Below are 22,183 nucleotides of genomic sequence, written 5' to 3'. Positions count from 1 at the left end.
AGAGGGTATTTTAATCTAAAAATTCTGTATATGTTTGAAAAATAATATGATTATAACATTTTAATTGTTTCTAGGCTTATGGTATGTCAGCACTACCTTTAAATTTAATAAAAGGGACTAGAAGTGCTGCTTATGAGCGTTTAGAAAATACAGAAGATATTGAAGAAGTGGAGCAACACATCCAAACGATTAAGTCAAAAGTGAGTTGGGATTTTATTATAATTGGAAAACACAAAAGTACTTTGTCTTTGAGCTCTTTACTGATGTACTTAGAAATTATTGTATCTTTGTCTCCTGTGAAATGTAGGATCCTTGTTGAAAATTTCAACAAGTGTACTCACAACTTAAAAACAAGAGTTCTGTTTACCTTTATTAAAATCTTTTTGATAATTGTGTAAAGTTATGTATGTGTATGATGTTTGATTTTACTTCATCATTTATGTTCATATTTATGTCCCAGTTGAATAAGATAAGTGACACAGTCTAACAAAGTGTACTTCTAAAAATACAATAAAGGTTTGCGTTTTTTTTTTTCCTACTACCTTCAAATAACATATAAATAAAAGTTACTTATAGGTCATAGGGAAAAAATGAAAAAATTTCTTAATTCCACTAAAAAATGCTGATACAAAAGCCAGGTGATAATATCATTTATTTTATGCTTTTTATGCTATTATAAGGAAATAGTCTTAGTAATGATTCTAGAAATCTTTTAGTACAGTGTAGGAATGAGTAACTAGGAGCTGGAGTGATAGCACAGCGGGTAGGGCATTTGCCTTGCACACGGCCAACCCAGATTTGATTCCCAGCATCCCACATGGTCCCCCGATCACTGCCAGGAGTAATTCCTGAGTGCATGAACCAGGAGTGACCCCTGTGCATTGCCGAGTGTGACCCAAAAAGGAAAAAAAAAAAAAAGAATGAGAATGAGTAACTATAGTACTCTGGTGGTAATTGAAGCAGGAACTGAGAGTTCAGATACACTGTCACCCAGTCACTTGATATGGGTAGAGAAGGTATAGGACCAGATTCTGCTAGGTTAAGGAAGAGAAGAAAATAATAATTAAGGGAAAACAATAGGTCAAAATATATAAAAGACTCAATAGAAAGACATATCTTTTCATGTAAGTTCATCATATATTTGGAAAATAGGGATCAAGTGGAAGTTTACACATCCACATTTTGATGCTGACCTTTGTTCAGAGATATGTATTACTACATAGAAGTTATCAGTTTTTTCAATTAATTTACCTATAGGTTATCCAACTCACTAATGTTTGTATTGTCTGCACTACTAAATTAGATGAGTACTTTATAGAGATCTTAATGATAAATACCTAAATATTATTGTCTTGTTATTCTCAGAGCAAAGATGGTCGACCTTTGTCAGCAAGGGATAAACGCTCCTTGAAACAATATGAAGAAAGGTTACGAACACTTAAGAAGAGAGAGAGACACTTAGAATTCATTGAAAATAGCTGTTGGACAAAATTCTGTGGCGCCTTGCGTCCCCTGAAGGTGACTGGAGTTAAAAATAATTATACTGTCATTCTTCTTTCAGGTTTATACTGGTAATTCACAGATTGAGCTCTACTTTTGAGCCCTTCCAGCATGGTGTTTAAGAACACAGAATTTAGTTGGTAACTTGGGCATGATATGTAACCTCTATTCATCTACTCATGTATGCTGCAAATATTATGACAGTTGTTTAGACATTTAAATTAAAATACAGGCTATGTTATGCTATTTCATATTTGGTAAGATATTGCTTTTCTACAAATAGGAGTTCTGGAACCCATATTAGAACTCAGGAGCATTAACAGAACAATAAAATTTGCTTTTTCATTAAATATTTATGAAAATATATTGAGCATACTTTTTTTCACATTTCTACATTTTGCTTTTTGTTGTTTAAAATTTTTTTTTTAATTATTTAAACACTGTGTTTCTGGGCATTCTGTTCCAACACCAATCCCACCATCAATGTGATCTTCCCTTCTCAGTTATCCCCAGTTTTCTACTCACCGCCCAACCCTGCCTTATTTTATATATTATTTATTACAAAAACTGGTAAGTAGAATTATCAAAATATTGTTCAGTAAAAGATTTGTGAAAATTATTATATCTCATAACAGTGTAATTAAAGTCATTGAGGATGTATGGAGATGTTTGTTGTTGGTTTCGCCTTCTGTGTTACTGTTTCTGCTTATTGAGGTTAGCGGACTTCTATGCTACTTTTCCATCTAATTTTCTTTGCTCCTACTGGGCTGTCAGTATTGTTGAATTTGGAGGTGTCATGTTCCAGGAGCTCCAGGATGTGTGGAACTGGGTTGATTCTAGACCCCAGAGTTTGTTATTTTTAATGTTAAGTAGTTAATTAACTATTTGGTTTTCTGGTCACATGGGAGATGGTAGGGGTTTATCTGGCTCTGCGCTCAGGAATTACTCCTGGCTTTGTTCATGGCACCATATGGGATGCCAGGGATGAGCCCAGGTCAGCCATGGGTAAGGCAAATGCCCTACCCACTGTACTATCTCTCTGGATTTCCCTAGAGTTGCGCTCTCTCTCTCTCTCTCTCTCTCTATCTCTCTCTCGGCCCCCACCTCCTCCCCCCCCTTTTTTTATATTGCTTGTAACTCTTGAACTTTTGGCAAAGTGATACATATAACCAAACAGTTACCTTTTTTAAAATTTAATTTAATTTTTAAATTGAATCATTGTGAGATACAATTACAAAGCTTTCATGATTGAGTTTCAGTCATAAAATGATTGAACAACTATCCCTCCACCAGTACATTTTCCACCACCAATATCTCCAGTATCCCTCCTGCCACCCCCACCCCTTGCCTCTATGGCAGGCACCTTCCTTCTTACTCTCTCTACTTTGGGGCATTATGGTTTGCAGTACAGATACTGAGACGTCATCATGTTTGGTCCTTAATCTGCTTTCAGCACACATCTCCCATCCTGACCGATCTTTCCAACCATCATTGACTTAGTGGACCCTTTGCTATCCTAGCTGCCTTCTCCCTCAGTTTATGATACTGTCCATGTCCATCACTTATAAGCAAATTTCATGACTCCATCCTTCCTAACAGCTGTATAGTATTCCACTGTGTAGATGTACCAAAGTTTCTTTAACCAGTCGTCTGTTCTTGGGCATTCAAGTTGTTTCTAGATTCTGACTATTGTGAATGTTGTCGAAATGAACATGCAAGTGCAGATGTCATTTCTACTGTGCTTTTATTCACCCTCGGGATATATTCCCAGAATTGGTATTGCTGGGTCATATAGAAGATCAGTTTTTAGTTTTTTAAAGAATGCCCATATTGTTTTCTAAAAAGGCTGAACCAGTAAGCATTCCCACCAAGAATGAGAGTTCCTTTCTTCCCGCATCCATACCAGCACTGGTTGCTTTTGGATGTGTGCCAGTCTCTGTGGTGTGAGATGATATCTCAGTGTTGTTTTAATTTGAATCTCCCTGATCAGTATGTAGAGCATTTTTTTCACATGCCTATTGGCCATTTGTATTTCTTTTTTGAGGAAGTTTCTGTTCATTTTTTCTCCCCATTTTTTGATGGGGTTAGATTTTTTCCTACTAATTCTGCTAATGTCTTGTATATCCTGGATATTAACCTCTTATTTGATGAGTATTGGATAAATAATTTTTCTCATTCAGTGGACTCTCTCTTTATTTTGGTCACTGTTTCTTTTGAGGGGCTGAAGCTTCTTAGTTTAACGTGGTACCATTTGTTTACATTTCTTTCCACTTTGTCAGTTGGACTGGAGCAATAGCACAGCGGGTAGGGTGTTTGCCTTGCACACAGCCAACCGGGGGGTTCGATTCCTCTGTCCCTCTCAGAGAGCCGGCTAGCTACCGAGAGTATCCCTCCTACATGGCAGAGCCCCGCAAGCTACCTGTGGCGTATTTGATATGCCAGAAACAGTAACAAGTCTCACAATGGAGAAGTTATTGATGCCCGCCTGAGCAAATCGATGAACAATAGGATTACAGTGCTACAGTGCTTGGTCAGTGCTGTTTCATCCTTAAAGATGCCTTTAGCGTCAATGTCATGGAGGGTTCTGCCTGCATTTTCCTCCATGTACCTTATGGATTCATGTCTGATATTGAGGTCTTTAATCCACTTTTATCAGACTGTCTAATCCTTTATACCTGGTATTAGACAGAGGTCTGAGTTCATTTTTTTGCAAGTAGTTGTCCAGTTTTCCCAGCACCACTTGTTGAAGAGACTTTTCTTGTTTCACTCCCAATTCTTGCTTCTTTATCAAAGATTAAGTGACCCTATATTTGAAAGTCTGTGACAGAATATTCAACTCTGTTCCATTGGTCTGAAGGTCCGTTTCTATTCCAATACCATGTTTTAATTGCTTTGTAGTACAGTTTGAAGTTTCAGAGTTTGATGCCACCAATCTTCTTTTTCCCAAGGATTTGCTTTAGCTGTTTGTGGGGGATTATTGTTTCATATGAATTTCAGGAGTGTTTTGTGTCTTTCTTTGAAGAATGTCATGGGAATCCTTATAGGGACCACATTAAATCCGTATAGTGCTTTGGGGATATTGCCATTTTGACAGTTAATCCTCTCCATCCATGAGTAGGGGTTGTGTCTCTATTTCCTAGAGTCCTCTTTTATTTCTTGAAGTAGAGTTTTGTAATTTTCATTGTATAGATTCTTCACCTCTTTAGTTAAGCTGATTCCAAGATACTTGATTTTCAGAGGCACTATTGTGAATGGGATTTTTTTTAATATCTTTCATTATATATATCATATAATGAAAATTATAATGAAAGATATTTTTACCCAATACCCAACTGATAAAGGATTAATATCCAGGATATACAAGACACTAGTAGAATTACACAAGAAAAAACCCTCCAGCCCCATCAAAAAATGGGGAGAAGAAATGAACAGAAGTTTCCTCAAAAAAGAAATACAAATGGCCAAAAGGCACATGAAAAAATGCTCTACATCGCTAGTCATCAGGGAGATGCAAATCAAAACAACAATTATGTATCATCTCACACCACAGAGACTGGCACACATTCAAAAGAACAAAAGCAACCAGTGCTGGAGTGGATGTGGGAATAAAGGGACGCTCTTTCACTGTTGGTGGGAATGCCAGCTGGTCCAGCCTTTCTGGAAAACATTATGGACAGTCCTTCAAAAACTAGAAATTGAGCTTCCATATGACCCTGCAATACCACTTCTGGGAATATATCCTGAGGATGCAAAAAAAGCACAGTAGAAATGACATATGTACCTATATATTCATTGCAGCACTGTTCACAATAGCCAAAACCTAGAAACAACCCAAGTGTCCAAGAACAGACTGTTTGTTAAAAAAACTTTGGCACATCCACACAATGGAATACTGTGTAGATGTACCAAATGCATCTGTTAGGAGAGATGAAGTCATGAAATTTACTTTTAAGTAGATAGACATGGAGAGTATCATGCTAAGTGAAATGAGTCAGAAAGAGAGAGACAGATATAGGACTGCACTCATTTGTGGAGTATAAAATAAGGTAACTTGAGACTGACACCCGAGGACAGTAGATACAAGGGCCAGGAAGATTGCTGCATAGCTGGAAGCCTACCTCATGAGCAGAATGGCGGAGGGGTGGGGGTGGCAGCGAGAAGAAGGCAGCTGGAATAGAGAAGAAAATGATGATTGGGGGAATCGGTCGGGATGGGAGATGTCTGCTGAAAGTAGATGAAGGGGCAAGCATGATAATCTCTCAGTATGTGCATTGTGAACCATAATGACCTAAAGTAGAGAGAGAGTGTGGGGTATTGTCTGCCATGGAGGCAGGGGGAGGGTGGGAAAGGTGGGGGTATACTGGGGATATTGGTGGTGGGGAATGTCACTGGTGGAGGGGTGGGTGTTTGATCATTGTGTGATTGTAATCCAAACATGAAAGCGTGTAATTATCTCACAGTGATTCAATAAAATTAAAAAGAATTAAAAACAAGTATTTGTTTACAAACCTTTCTCATATATATATCTGGAAACAGAATGGATCATATTATAATTCTTTCACTTTATGAGAAACCTACAAATGGTTTTCAAAAGAAGCTCATTTGATATTTCCATTAGTAATGTACAAGTCCTAATTTTTCCATTCCTGGCAACCTCATATTATTTTTAAACTAAAGGTCTTATGGTTGTAAAGTGATACCCTATTATGGTTTTGATTTGCACTTCCCTAATAATTAGAGATGCTGTATGTATTCTCATTTGACTATTGGCTCTGTGTTTATATTTTTAAAGAAATGTTTAAGATTTAATTCCTATTCCTTTTAAATTATGTTGTAGGAGCTGAAGGATTGTCCAGCAGGTAGGGAACTGGCCTTGTGTACTGCTCACTCAGGTGTGATCTCTGGCACCACACGTCTGCCCAGACTGCTAGTAGTTTCTGAACGCAGAGCCAGGAGTAAGCGCTGAGCAGTGTCTGGTGTGTCCCACACAAAAGAAAAAGATAAATTATTTATACTGGTTTGTTTTGTTGTGGTGTTAGAATTTTTGTTTTTTATTTCTGAATATTAGCCATCTATTAAATACATGATTTGGAATTTTTTTTCTATTCTGTGGGTACTTTCTTTATTCTTTGATTGTGACCTTTGTGGCACAAAGTTTTTAATTTAATTTAATTTTATTATTTTTTCAATTTTTATTGAATCACCATGTGGAAAGTTACAAAGTTCTCAGGTTTATGTCTCAGTTATACAATATTCAAACACCCATCCCTTCACCAGTGCCCATATTCCACCACCAAAAACCCCAGTATACCCCCCGCCCCCGCCCCCTATCCCCAGCTGTATAACTGATGAATTTCACTTCATTTTCTCTTTACCTTGATTACGTTCCATATTTCAACACAAAACTCACTATTGTTGTTGGAATTTCCCCCCAAGAAAGACAGCCCTACTACCAAGGAAGCATTTGATAATTAGTTTTCCATTGCTGGGAATGAAGAGATATGTAGCCCCACTGCTCCAAGTACATAACTTTTTTTTTCCTTTTTCCTTTTCCTTTTTTTCCCCCCCTCATCCCCCTTCCCGCACCTCATAGTATAGTGTACGCCACGCCGTGTTTCTCCCTGAAAATGGGAAACAACCTGGAAAGAGGGGTATTTCCTCTTCTCAGCCAGCGTGAGGCTGTTGCTTAGTTCACAGTCCAGAGAGGTGGCTGCTACTTTAATAACCTTCAATATTTCAACAAAAACCTCAGTGTTATTATTTGAAGATTCCCCCCCCCCCAAGTCAGACCTATTAAAAAAGGAACCGTTTCACATTGCTGACAATTATATATGTTAAGTCGCGTGGACTTAACATCTTGGATTTGGATTTCTGTATAAAGTCCAGGGAAAATTCTGCCAGAAATTGCATAGCCCAGCTCACAGTCCCAGTGCATTGCTGTAAGAAGTCTCTGGAATCAAAGTCTTTAGGTGCAGAGGGTCTGTTTTACTCTCAGCAGCTCCGAATTTATCTGGGCCGAGGGCGTGCTGGTTACACTCACTTCCCATGATTCCCTAGGAGCCCCAAGTGTAAAAATTGTATACCTCTGGGTTAGGAGTCTTAGAGGATGGCTCCTGCCATGTGGATGCTGCTGCCGCCACCATTTTCCGTGCAGGAAGACAGGATGGGGAGGAAAGATCCACCCCCGGGCAATACGGAGTTGTAGCCCAGTTCACAGTCCCAGTGCATTGCTATTAGAAGCTGCGCTGGATGCCCGAATGTGTTAGGTCTCTGGAATCAAAGTCTTTAGATGAAGTGGGTCCCAGAGTTTTTAATTTTAATGAAGAACATTTTATTCTCTCGTTGAGTATGCTTTTGGTCTGCTAAGTGTAGAGCCATAAGGATTTGTTCCTATATTTTCTTTGAGGAGTTTAATATTTTTAGCTCTCATGTTTAGGTATTTGCTCTTTGTTGAATCAATATTTATAGATGGTGAAGGGCAAGGATTTGACTTCTTTGTGAATACTCTTGTGCATGTCAGTGCCCTTTTCTTGGTACTATTTGTTGAAATCTCTTCTTTGCTCAATGAATGGTGATTTATAATAATAATCAAATATTATTTGACTACTTATGGAAAGGTATGTTTGTGAGCTTTGGTTTTATGTAATTGGGCTGCAAATCCTATAACTATTTTTTGTCAAGATTGTTTTGACTTTTATATGTCCCCTGATATTCCATAGAAATTTTAGGATATTTTTTCCTGTTTCTGCAAAAAAGAACATTCAATTTTGATTAGTTGTACAGGTGCACATTGATTCTAGATCAATTTTAGTGAATTGACATTTTAACAATATTAATTTTTCCAGTCCGTGAGCATGAAATGTCTTCATTTATTCACATGCTCTTTAATTTCCTTAATTTTTTTTTGCAGCTTTTAGTGTATAGGTTATTTGTTTTCTTTTTTACTTCCAAGTATTTTATTCTTTTTGATGTTACATGGAATATTTACTTAATTTGATTTTCACATTTTTTATTGTTATTATGTTCAGACTTTTGATCAGACCTGGAATATTTCTCTTTGTCCCATTCTCTGTGAGCCCCCAACAAATAATAAAACCTAAATAAAAATACATTTTATAAAGAAGCAAGCATTCAAATATAGAATTTTGTCATACATTGGCAATGCTTTATTGGTATTTTATGTTGGCAGAGGAGTCCGGGAGCTACTCACAACAATACTACAGTTATAGCCAGAACCATTTTGGGGGCCATGCAGTGCTAAGATTGAATTTGGGTTCCAGGGCTTTAAGGTTTACACTCCACCATTTATAGCTAATCTCCCTGACCCACTTGGTTGTTTTCAAAGGTCTGGGAATTGAATTCGTTTAGACTAGGCTTCCTCAAAGATGTATGACTTGGCGTGTTGAATATTTTAAACTGAAGGCATGGAAATTAAGAAAACTTTTTATCATTAACTACCCAGAGGAACTAGAGAATCTCACCTATAATAAGAATTGATATACCAAGAGTAGTACATCACATTTGATGGGGTTTAAAATAGAAGGCACCCAATCTTAGGGGGAAATAGATTTATACAGATATATACATATGTATATATTATACTAATGTTACTAATATATAATGCTATAATGTTACTAATCTCTTATGCACGAAGTAGTACTGTTGTCCCGTTGTTCACCGATTTGCTTGAGTGGGCACCAGTAACGTCTCTATTGTTAGACTTGTTACTGCTTTTGGCATATCAGATAATACGCCATGGGTAGTTTGCCAAGCTCTGCCGTGTGGGCGGGATACGCTTGGTAGCTTGCCAGGCTCTCCGAGAGGGGTGGAGGAATCGAACCTGGGTCGGCCACATGCAAGAGAAACGCCCTACTTGTTGTGCTATCATTCCAATCCAGTAAGAGGACTTAATGTCTCCTGGGTGAAATTCAACAATCTTCACATACTTTCCTCTAAGAAACCTTTTTTGGATTGTTTTTAGCGGATTATTCATAGCAAGCAATACAAAATTAATTATTTCGGTTGTATTTTGGGGGCAGAGTTTGGTGTTTGGGATGGAAATATTTGAAGTATGGTTTTGGTGGGATTGGTGTTTGAATTTTAAATTAATCAAATATTGTGAACAACTTTATAAAAATAAATTATAAAAGAATTAACTACAGAAATAAATTTTATGACCTTTCTTTATGGGAAGGCAAAATAATTAGTGATAGTTCTTTGTTTCATCATGTGAATTGCTGCCTTCCCCCATTGAAGCTCTGGCTCCTTCCTATCCCATCCTTTTGCTCAGGTGGTATGTAAGCTCATTTGACCTGAATGTCTTTAGGCCCCACACATCTGTGTGGGTGCCCTCTATGTACAAAATTGTTTTCCTTCTGTTAATCTTTGTTTAATTATTACAATAATAATAATAATAATAAAACCTTGAAGGCCCTGTTTTCTCCCATACAGAAAATTTGCTTTTCTTTACTAATATCTCTGTCATATTAAGATTCTCTGAGTACTTGGGGCCAGAGTCATAGTACAGTGGATAGGGCATTTGCCTTGCACGCGGCTGGCCCAGGTTCAATCCCTGGCATCCCATATGGTCTCCCAAGCACCCCCAGGAGTAATTCTTGAGTGCAGAGCAGGAGTAGCCCCTGAGCATTGCTGGGTGTGACCAAAAAAAGGCAAAAAAAAAAAAAGACTAAATACAAATTCTATTTAAAAGATACAGCACATTTCCTTCCACACCCACAAGGCATGTGTAGGATCTCATGTAAAAATATCTACAGATTGAAACTTCTACTTTCTAATTTTATATAGCTATTAAATATTTAAAAGGCATTAGGTGTAAATTCCGAATTTTTACTTGCTAAAACTTCATTTGAGAGGTACTTAGGGTTTGGGGTGCTTCTAAATTTTAACCAAAATAGTTTATGTTTTGGAGTACTTTTTGTTAAATGTTTCTGGTTTTGTATGAAATATTTTTTTTTAATTTTAAGTGCTAAGTTTTGTTATTTTGTGTTAAATATTTCTGTCTTTTGTTTTAAAGTTTCTGTAATGTACTGTGTCCTCTAGATTGCCAGTAACTTTATAGATATGGATACTGATTATCATATAATTAACTCACTTGCAAGATACCTAACACATTTTTACATTGATACAGCAGTGAAGTTAAGATGTTTAGGAAAGGTTGGATCAGGACTTAGAAATCAATTAAAGAAATTTAAAAGAAATTTAAAGGATCAGTTCATAGCCTTGTTTTTTGTATGTTTGTGTTTAAATAGAACATTTGAAATATATTGTTGATTCATTATTGTTGAACTTAGGACCAATAGCACTATAATACATGCATGTCCAGAGTTTGCTAAACATACATATTGTCAGTGTTTAGAGCATTTTTCTCATAAGACTGTTAGTCAGGAGCAGAAAAATAGTAGAGGGGTTGAGGCAGTTGCTTTGCACACAGCAAACCCAGTGTGATTCCCAGTACCATATATGGTTCCCCAAGCACTAACAGGAGTGATCTCTGAGCACAGAAATGTAAGTAAGCTCTGAGAATCCCTGGGGGGTGGCCCCAACCACCAACCCCAGGGCCCAGGAGATGGTGAGAAGGTTTAGAGAGTGTGTTCTGCAAGTTCATCTCTATGTCCTAAATGGAGTAATATGTTATATTATGTTATAATATGTAATTATAGCCAAAGATAAAGCCAAAAGTACTTACCTATGCTTAATAGGAATTGGGTTTTTTTTTGTACTGGCTTTGTTTACCCTTCAGTCTCCTTATCCCTGGAACATAGGGAAGAGTATTAAGGGGAAAAAAGAGCTTAGTCGTTGCTAAATATAGACTTCATTTTGTTTTGAAATTTTATTTCTTGTAAACACATTTTTAGTACAATTTTTTCCTGTCATCCCTGTTTATAGTTCATTGAATAAGAGGAAATGTATTCCACCAATTACAGCATTTAGCAAATTTCTTCAGATAATTTATTTACCTGTTTCTTCAGTGTTTTTCTCTATTTCAGAAACATTGTCAGTTAACATAGCCTTTTCTGGACTGTGACACAATTACATATATTTAGAAAATCTCATTACTTCTACCTGAAGATGTTTCAGGTTTTCCTTTTTCATAACAGGTTAACATAACCTGATTAATTTAGATGTTGCATGTGTGTTAGTCTTAATGTACTTCAATTAACTTTGACGTTTATATTTGTGTGTAACTGAATATAAATCTTTTATTTAGCCTACCAAAGCATCTCATTTGTTTACTTAATAATGAGGATTTTTAAGTGTTTTGTCTTGTTTGTATATACTAACTAAATAGTTTCAGATTAAAAGTTTAATTGGCAAATGCCTAGGAGTATATGCTAAATTAAAATGTATCTTGGATCATCTTAGTTAGATCATTATCATGCTAAAAATCACTAAAAATAATTGTTTTGTCCTTTCAGTATCTTTTTTCATATCTGTATTTTAATGAATTTTTTTTTTTTTTTTGCTTTTAGATCATTTGGGGAATATTTTTTATCCTGGTTGCATTGCTATTTGTAATTTCTCTCTTCCTATCAAAGTAAGTCTATTTTCAAAAGCACTTGTATCAGTCTATGATGTTTACATTTTTTTTAGCTGAATTACGTTAGTGTAACCCAATGGGTCAAAGAGTGGATATCCTACTTTCTGGGGGGTGCTGAATGATCCAGTGGGGTATTAGTTTATTGGGTGCAGTTTGGGGGTGGTGGGGGGGCCACTTTCTGTTTGTTTACTTAAGAAAGGTAGATTTCCAGAGTAGAGCTGCGTGATTTTTCTTTTTATTCCTACCAGTTTGGGAAACCTTACTAATCTGTTCATGTTAAGTAGCTGTTTTACCTAGGACAGTTCTGTCCTAGTCATCACACACGGTTCCTCAAGCACTTCCAGGTGTTCCTCCTAAGCACTGCTGTTATGGCCCCAAAGCAAACAACATGGTATTTCTTCATGTCATAGCAGTATCTATACGATACACGGGGTTTAATGTGCTGGCCCTGATTTTCTTTAGCTGAATTGAACTTGTAGGTTTATGTTCTTTTTAAATAAACTGAAAATATGTTAGTATAATATAAAATCACTATAACTTTATTTATTTTTTTCCTTTTCTTTTTTAGTTTGGATAAAGCCCTGCATTCAGCTGGCATAGATTCTGGTTTCATAATTTTTGGAGCTAATCTGACTAATCCACTGAATATGCTTTTACCAATACTACAAACAGTAAGTATATAGTCAATCCTTTAATTAATTAATTATTTAGTTAATTTTTATTTTGGCCCACGCCTAGGACAAGTACTCAAGACTTACTCCCTGGCTCTGTGCTCAGGGTTCACTCCTGGAGGGCTCGGGAGACCCTGTGGGGTGCTAGAAATTGAACCAGGGTCGGCTTGTATGCGAGGCAAGAGCCCTACCCACTGTACTGTCTCTCTAGCCCCCAGGGCTTGAATTCTTGACCTTACTTGCCTTCTTCGGGTGAGGCAAATGACATGGTGCTCTACCACTAAGCTGTCCCAGAGTTGGGGAACATTTAAGGAGACATAGGCCACTCCTGGCTGTGTTCACAGTTATTCTGGCTCGGTTCTCAGGGCTCACCCCTGGCAGTGCTCCCCACTTTTAATTTTGAATCATGTTTTGTTCCATATATAAACATTTTGTTACAGACTTTTTTCTTAGGGTAACTTTTTTTTCCTTAGGATAGTGGTTCAAAGCCCTTTGTTTAATATTTATTGAATTAGTAGCTCAACTAAATCAGTATTGCTTGCAAAGTATGATTTGCCGAATACAAGTAATATATTCCATATGATGTCTAGAGCTCTTAGTGTGTATTAAATTCAATTATATCTTTTCCAGGTCTTTCCTCTTGATTATATTCTTATAACAGTTATCATCATGTACTTTATTTTTACTTCAATGGCGGGGATTCGAAATATTGGCATCTGGTTCTTTTGGATTAGAGTGAGTATGTGTTACAATATTTATCTGCAATTTTTTCTGTTTCATTATACTTTAGATTTATTATATATTTTTTACAAAAGTGATGGCAATGTAAACTTTTCACTTAATGTCAACTATAAAAGTTCTTTTTGTCTAGAACAGTCTTTCTTGAGCAGTTATGTTCTTACCTCCTCTATGTACACATTGGCACTGCCTAGAGGAGACATTTTCTGTTGTTAGCATGAGAAGGTGCTGCTAGCATTCATTGCTTAAAGGCCAGGGATTCTGGTAAGAGCCTCTCCTGACTCCTGCAGACATATCAGCCCCAGGTCCTAGTAGTGCCAAGACCCCTGTTCTAGAAATTATATATCTATTAAGTGTTTCATTCTGCATGCAAGTGTATTGAAGTACAAAGAGATGCACTGGTGCTGAAAAGATGACCCTTTCAGTTTTGAGTTAAAGATTGCTACATGATTAGAGAAAGGATTACTTTCATCTCTTTTTAATTGAATATTATTGATATACAGTATGTTGGTTTCTATTCATACTCTAAGATAAATTAAGAATTTCTAAATGAAGCTGTATCAGACAGATACAACTTTAAAATGAAAATACAATTAAATAGTGACTTGGACTAATGTAAGACTTCTTGTAATGGGAAAATTTTAAATGTTTTGCTTTAGTACCTGAAAATATTAAGCTCGGTATCTATGTAATCCTTTTGGATTTACTTATGATTTTAATATGGCTATTACAGGTTTATTTGTATATGCAAGTTACATAGATACAAGAGGAGATTGGAAGAAGAGATGAGATTTATATTAATAAAACAAGACTTTTCCATAAATATCCAGTAAATTTCTGGTTTTCTTTTAATGTTTAATATTTCTTAGAACTGCCACAACTAGTAGTGAGGGAAACTGGGAAATATATATTTTTAGGTGATTGTACTGTTATCTCACGCAGACCTGGACGATTTGTAACTCTATGTTTTAGTTTCCCTTTAGTGTAGACACATTTGAAAATAGTTAGATTATTGTAAAAAAGTGTACAGCAGAGTATAACAGATATGAGTATGTCATAAAAATAATTATAAATAAGAACATGTCCTAATGTAGTAAATATATATAATCTCAAATATATTATTACAACATACTTAAACTTATTCATTTTTATCTTTAATAGTTAAGAATTCTTACCTCTGAATGTTTAATGTTCTTATACAATAAATTAAGACTTTTGGGGATAGACCATGCAGATACTGGTATATTATCTTATATTGAATTTATAAGAGATCACTTACCTGTGAATACATTAAATGTAGTAGAGAGAAATTGGTACTATGGCGGTGGTTGTGGTTGTCACATAAATTTTAGAGGTGCATTAAATTATACCTCTAAAAGATTAACAGTTGGGTAAACCAATGTTACCTCAATTAAATTATGTATAATAAAAGCCTTAAATATAAATGTAAGTTTATAGAGAAATAATTATCTTTATCATTATAATTATTTAAAATGATTACAAATTCTTAATGTTCAATTTTTAATAAGTAGTTAAACTCTGTTCCTTATACCTGTAAACTGTGTTCCTTATGCCTAATGTGCAAATGGAACTAGAATCTTACAAATAAAATATGTTACTGAAATATTTGTATTCTTTATTCCTAGTTATATAAAATCAGAAGAGGTAGAACCAGGCCCCAGGCACTCTTATTTCTCTGCATGATACTTCTGCTAATTGTACTTCATACTAGCTACATGATTTATAGCCTTGCTCCGCAATATGTTATGTATGGAAGCCAAAATTACTTAATAGAGGTAAGTGGAAATTTTAAGACTTCATTATTTTGATGTTTTAACGATAGTTATATTTAGAATGGAGTGGTATCTCAACAGGCTGGAGCATTGCTTTGCATAAAGGGAGTCCTGGTTTGGTGTGGCACCACCTGATCCCCCAAACACAGCTAGGAATAAACCCTGAGCATTGAGCTGGAAAGAGACTCTGAGAGGTCATCATGTTTGGTCCATTACCTACTTTCAGCATGCATCTCCCATCCCAACTGGTTTCTCCAGCCATCATTTTCTTAGTGATCCCTTCTCTATTGCATTTGCTTTCTCCCCTCCGCTCATGAAGCAGTCTTCCAGCTATGGGGCAATCCCCCTGGCCCTTGTATGTACTGTCCTTGGGTGTCAGCCTCATTTGATGTTATTGAGTGCAGTCCCTCTATGTCTGTCTCTCTCTTTCTGACTTATTTCACTTAGCATGATACTCTCCATGTTTATCCATTTACAAGCTTAACCAAAGAGGTGAAGGACCTATATAAGGAAAATTACAAAACACTACTTCAAGAAATAAAGGAGGACACTAGGAAATGGAGACACATCCCCTGCTCATGGATAGGGAGAATTAACATGATCAAAATGGCAATACTGCCCAAAGCTAGTACTATACAAATTTAATGCAGTCCCTATCAGGATACCCATGACATTTTTTAAAGAAGTAGACAAAACACTCCTGAAATTTATATGGAACAATAAACTCCCATGAATAGCTAGAGCAATCTTTGGAAAAAAGAAGATGGGTGGTGTCACCCTCCCCAACTTCAAACTCTACTACAAAGCAGTAGTAATTAAAACAGCATGTTCATATATGCTTTTAAACAGTAACACACAATTTCATTAAAAAGTTGACTCTGTCTCATGATACTGAGCCACTAAACTTTATTTCAACAATTTGTTAACATGAAGTATATTTTCAAAATAGTTTTTTAGTTTTAATAAATTCCTCCCCCCAGATCAAAGCATATGTATGTACTTGAACTACTTTAATGTGACAAGTATCCTTTTTTCTGTTAAACTAATTTCATGTTGCTCTTTCAAGAGCCTAATAGTAATTTGGTAAATAGTTTAGAATTTTTGATAATCCAAATTACTTTGATCACATATGATTCTACCATTTTTTAGTCTGTTTCCTAACATTTCAAATCATATCGATTTTCAGATTCTAGTTCAAACCTTGTATGGAATCTGCCCTATAATTTATTCTGCCTTGATCACTCCCTTTTTTTATACTTTCTCCATGTTTTTTTAAATATGTAATTAGAAATAAAAGTACTCTAGCAAGCACTTCACACTCTTAATTGTATCATTCATAATATTTCTAGATGTTTGAAAGTGAGTTCATTGAAAATTAATAATATCGGTGGGGACTTTACATTTAGACTCAGAAAATAGTGATACACAGTGTGAGTTACACAATATGAAAAAGTCAATGATTCTTTTATTTTCCCCCTGAGGTGCTAGGGATTAAATTCAGGGTCTAACAAGCAAGGTGTGTGTCCTGTTGCTGATCATTAAGTCTTATTTCTCAATTCCTTCAGCTTTTAATTTTGTCATTGCCTTATCTGCATCTTGTTCAAATAGCTTGTACTCATTAAATACCTTTTTTTATGGGGTTGGGGTCCATACCCAGGCATATTCCTGGTTTTGTGCTCAGGGATCACTCCTGGAAGAGCTCTGGGGAGCGTATAGGGTGCAGGGATTGGCTGTGCACTAAGCAATTGCCCTACCCTCTGGCCACTTAAATATCTTTCTGTACATGTGTGAATGAAGATCATTCTTTCACATCGATAAAGATTACTTTGTTATTGGTCCGTGGTTTCAGTTCCACAAATAGGCCACTTCTCTGAAAGGAAGCCCCATTATTTAACATCAAACTCTAGAGATTGGAAAAAAACATTAATATTAAACTTGCTGTTAATCTTTTCTTATTGCAGTTAGACATACAATTTATTTTTCAGTGTATTAGTTATAAATAGTTTAACAGGAAACATTACAAAGTTGATAGTGTTTACTTTCTAATAAAAATTATGTTAATACATTTGCATTTTACCCACATATTTCATTTTTCAGAGCAATATAACTTTTGATGGCCATAAAGGCAATTCTACTCCAGTGCCAAAGAGATGTGATGCAGATGCTCCTGAAGGTATTGCAGCTTCACCAGCTGGCTTAGAGTTTATAGCTTTATTTGAAATTTTGAATTATATCTCAGATACTTCATTTACTCTGTGCTGACTCTCTGGATTCTATTTTATTCCTTTGAAAAAATTTCATTTTATTTCTTTTCAGATTTTTATTTCAGACTCACATTAAAGCTTGTCTATTAGGTAGAGCTAAATTTTCTGATCAGCATTTTTATTTCTGATTTGAATCTTTACTCTCACTTGTGAATATGTAATTTAGAGAGCAATAAGCTTGTAAGCATACTTACAAGATTTGTTTTAACTTTTCCATTATTCTTGATTTCTAGATATCTAATTACTGGATATATCTAGTTACTTTAATTATCCAATTGAATTTTTAATTGTCTCAGTTGTCTCAAGGTCTTTCTTGATTTGTGAAAGCCCACAAGATGTCAAATTTTCAGTTGAAATTTTAGCCAGTCTGTGTGCCAAATGTGTTCTTCCCTATCCCCTCAGTCCAAAACTACAAAATGGAAAGCTTTCCCGTACCACTTCAATTAAAATACAGATTCTTTATGTATTGTATAAGATGTTAAGAATTTCGTTCTTATCTCTCTCCCTTGTCACAATTGTTCCATTTTCTATGCTCGAAACTCAAAACATTTACCTGCAAAACATTTTGAACTAGCTCTCTGAGGTTTTATTGTTTTTTCACTTTGCATATTTATTATATTTATGTATACATATATAACATAAATTTATGTATGTGTATATATATACACACACATGTATGTACACACAAATATGTATGTACATTTTTAGTTTTGGAATCACCTGTAGTACTGACGACACTCTTGGTGGTGCTTGAGGGGGCATATGCAGTGCTGGGAGATCGAACCAGGGTCATCTGTGTGCTAGACAAGCTCACTGTGTTCTGACTCCCTGACCCTTGTACTTCTGACCCTGACACTTCACTCCGAGTGTTCATTTTCATAAATATGTATAAAAATACATATTAATTTTTTAATACATGTTATTTTTTTTAAATACATGTAATACAAGAATGGCCAAATTCTTGTATTGGGACATTAATAGAAAAATGAAACAGATCAAGATTTCAAAATTATAAGTTGGAGAGAACATTGGAGTTAAGGCACTTTTCTTGCATGCAGCTGTAGTCCCAACCACCGTATATGACTCCCGGACCTTATCACCATGTGTGTAGCTCCGTACCCCGCCAAAAAATAAGATTGAGTTTATATATAGTAAATTTATATATAGTGAATATAGTAATAGACACTGTAAAATAGTAGAAAAAAGTAATCAAAAGATGATGTCTGTTCCACTAGAGCCACTTGTCTGACAATAATTTAGATATTTCAGAATTATGTTGCATGGTAAAAGTGACTTTAAAATGCTCCTCAGGCGCCAGTGAGGTCACTGTTACTGTCACCCTGTTGCCTTTGCTTGAGCAGGCACCAGTCACATCTCCATTGTGAGACTTGTTACTGTTTTTGGCATATCGAATACGCCATGGGTAGCTTGCCAGGCTCTGCCCTTCGGGCGGGATACTCGGTAGTTTGTTGGGCTCTCTGAGAGGGGTGGAGGAATCGAATCGGATCAGCCGCATACAAGGCAAACACCCTATCCCTATCGCTCCAGCACAGGCACCAGTGAGGTAGTATAATAAATAGGTAAGGCACTTTTCTTGCATGTAGTTGACCCAGATTTTAACCCGAAGCATTGTTTATGTTCTCCTAGTGACACCACACTAAGGGTCATGCCTACACCAAAGCACAAAGCCAAGAGTAGATCCTGAGGAGAGAACATTGGAGTTTAGGCACTTTCTTAAGTGTCCCCAGCTGTCCCAAACTCAAAGTAAATAAGATAGATCACTCCTGCATGTGGAGAAGGTGGCTCAAAGGGTTTATTTTTTGCATCCATGAGGCCCGGGTACGATCCCCAGCACTATATGGTCGCCTGAAGACTGCTGGGAACAGCATATAAACCCAAAGCTAGAAATAGCCCAGGTATCTTCAGGTGTCACCCTCAAAATAGAAGAAATATTGATAAAAATTTAACCCCATAAGAATATTGCTCACTGTATAGATGAACTGATTGAATTTGTTTATTATAGACTGGGAAGCATTACATACATATGTTCAGTTATAAAATTTTTTGTGAAATACTTGCAATTTTTCAATCTAGTCTAATTTGCAGTGATTAAAATTACTCCCTTTGAAACCATTTAATATGTTTCTCAAACATTTGCATTGATTTATCCCTTAAAATGTTACTTTGCAGTGCAAATACACACCTGTTATATCTATGGATTTGATTTTTCCCCCAACTTTTTATTTTATTTTTCAACTTATCATAGCTAAAAATGTTAACTTTGTACAGACTAGAGAGATGATGAGAGAAATACGCTCATTGAATTTGGGGTGGCATGGTGATCTATAATGAGAGTACTCAAATATGAGAGAAAGGATAAGGAAACATTCGGCTATGATATTCACCAAAAGGATGGATATGGGAGGAATGGAATGTGTGGTGATGTTCTGCTATCAGTATTTAAGTACAAACCAGGAAATCTTACCCAACAGAGAAATAATCAACACTGCTATTTGTGACATTTTGGTAGGAACATTTGATTAGAGGAAACGGATATATAATAAAGGTGCCACAGAGTGCCTCGTAGGATATTTTGAAGTATGAATGAGGCACTCTGCGGCACCTTTATTATATATATTTTGTAGGTAACAGTATTTTGAGAATGATTTTTAGATTGAGAAGTATACTATACACTGCTGTACTTAAAATTGTTTCTGAAGAAAACTAAACACTGGAAAGATGTTGAAACAACAGTTTCTAACAGTGCACTGTTCTTTGATAACACATTTTGGAGATTTCTTTTCTCACATAATATTTTGTTCATGTATAGCCTGCTCTGGCATTCATTAAATATTTAGAAAATTTTGTAGAAACTGTGGTTTTGAGTATTATAATGTTTAAGATTCAAAAGTGAATCTTTTATTTGAAATAGTTGTACTTGGTGCTTAAAATTCTCTCCTAGGGAATAGAATGATTCAGCAATAATCTTAGGAAGAACACAAATCATGCTTGGTTCATAAGGTTCTCTTATAATACTAACATTAGTTAACTTATGTTAACAGGTAATACATACATTATTATGTTCAAAATGAGTCAGTGGAGCAAATGGGGGCAGGGTAGAGGTGTGACTTCCAGGCAATGCTTAGGCCTCTCCCTGGCCTCTGCTCCTAGCAGTTCTCAGCCCATTGGCTGGCTGTGCAATGGGTAGGGCCTGAGAATCCAGTGCAACTGTCCTCTGCTCTGTGGCGATTATCCAGGCCACCTCAGCACCAGGCAGTACTCAGGAGCTTCCAGAATTAACACCTGGCAATTCTCAGGAGCCTCCACGGCTGCACCCCACAGTGCACCTCAGAGCACCACATGCTGCTGACGATTGACCCAGGGGTCAGCCGCATGCAGGCAGCAACTTAACTCAGTACTCTCTCGCTCAAATTTTTAATTTTATCAGCCTCTATAGAAAAAGCATATTTCTCTTTCTATATTTTAATTAGTACTTAATTTTATAAGCATTGCTGTTTTGTCAGTTACGTGTGTATGTGTATGTGTATGTGTGTATGCATATATATATGTATATATATATGTTTGTATATACATATACACATATTTATCATAAGCCTACTAAATCAGAAATTCTAATGATATACTCAGTTGCCTGTATTTTAATGAGCCCTTAGAGTGAATTCTGATGCTACATTGGTCTAAAGAAAGGAGGAGGCCCACTTCCAAGGAAGTGTTAAGTAGAGCGTAAAAGCTACTATATACTGAGAACGTTTACTTCCAAGCATCATGTGAAGGTAAACCGTATACAAAATTCTTATTTCCAGAAAATTAAAAATTAAATTGGCCTTAGTGTCAAGAAAACCATGAAGGCAAGAATTGCATTTGTCAGAAATAGCCATGGGTTAGTGGTGAAAATACACACCATCATCGTGACTTGGTTCCATTCTAATTTCAGATGGGCAGTTCTGTATGTACAAAGCACAAATAAGTGTAAGTCCTCATTTGTGGCATGTAGCTTATCCTTAAGCTTCTAGAAATCTCCACAAATAAACACAAAAGAAGACATTAGAGTCAAGTATTCAAGCACACAAATAGCACTATAACAGAGACCTGGAAGAAAGAAGAGAGAAAAGGACTTAAAAATACCTGGTACTGGCATTATCAACACACATTGTGGAACAGTTAATTATGAACAAAGGAATAAAAGACCAGAACAAAATGTTGGCAGGGAACAACAAACTATGAGATAATTTTTAAAAAGAATGAAAGCCTTGTTCCGTTGTAAATAAAAAAAGTGAAATATTGAGAAAAGAATTTAAGGTAATTGAAATAAACTCAATTTAGGTCACTACAGATAGGCACTGCATCTTTATAGATTATTAGTTCTAAGAGGAAATGTAGTAGCTACGGCAGCTGTTTATCTGTACTAGGTGAACAAAAATGGCAACACCGAGGGACAGTGTATCATGCCTTAGGGTCCGACACCTTTCAAAGTGAATTATATCATTAAGAAATACCAAACAAACCCAAACTGACAACAAATTTGGTAAAAAGAAAATAGCTTGTTTGCTTCTAAATGTCAATAAGCCTCTGAAGGCAAAGAGGCTATAGAACTGTTAACAGTTTAAAGATTTTAAAGAGACTGTTATCCCATTGCTC

At 36.0% G+C, this 22,183-nt stretch overlaps 1 protein-coding gene across 2 annotated transcripts in view; it reads left to right on the top strand.

The window, feature by feature from the left end:
- Positions 1-22,183, top strand: part of LMBRD1 (LMBR1 domain containing 1) — an 85,388-nt gene that overhangs the window by 50,864 nt on the left and 12,341 nt on the right. For both annotated transcript variants that reach the window (XM_004605884.3, XM_055136945.1), the window contains 7 exons: positions 75-200; positions 1,366-1,518; positions 11,991-12,055; positions 12,627-12,729; positions 13,360-13,464; positions 15,114-15,263; positions 17,358-17,433. In XM_004605884.3, the coding sequence (XP_004605941.2) occupies positions 75-200; positions 1,366-1,518; positions 11,991-12,055; positions 12,627-12,729; positions 13,360-13,464; positions 15,114-15,263; positions 17,358-17,433 (778 nt within the window). The remainder of the gene's footprint in view (positions 1-74; positions 201-1,365; positions 1,519-11,990; positions 12,056-12,626; positions 12,730-13,359; positions 13,465-15,113; positions 15,264-17,357; positions 17,434-22,183) is intronic.

The sequence above is a fragment of the Sorex araneus genome, chromosome 4, assembly GCF_027595985.1.
Source record: "Sorex araneus isolate mSorAra2 chromosome 4, mSorAra2.pri, whole genome shotgun sequence".
Lineage (NCBI taxonomy): Eukaryota > Metazoa > Chordata > Mammalia > Eulipotyphla > Soricidae > Sorex > Sorex araneus.
Note: the sequence above shows the minus strand (reverse complement) of the source record. Positions and strands in the feature narration are given on the sequence as shown.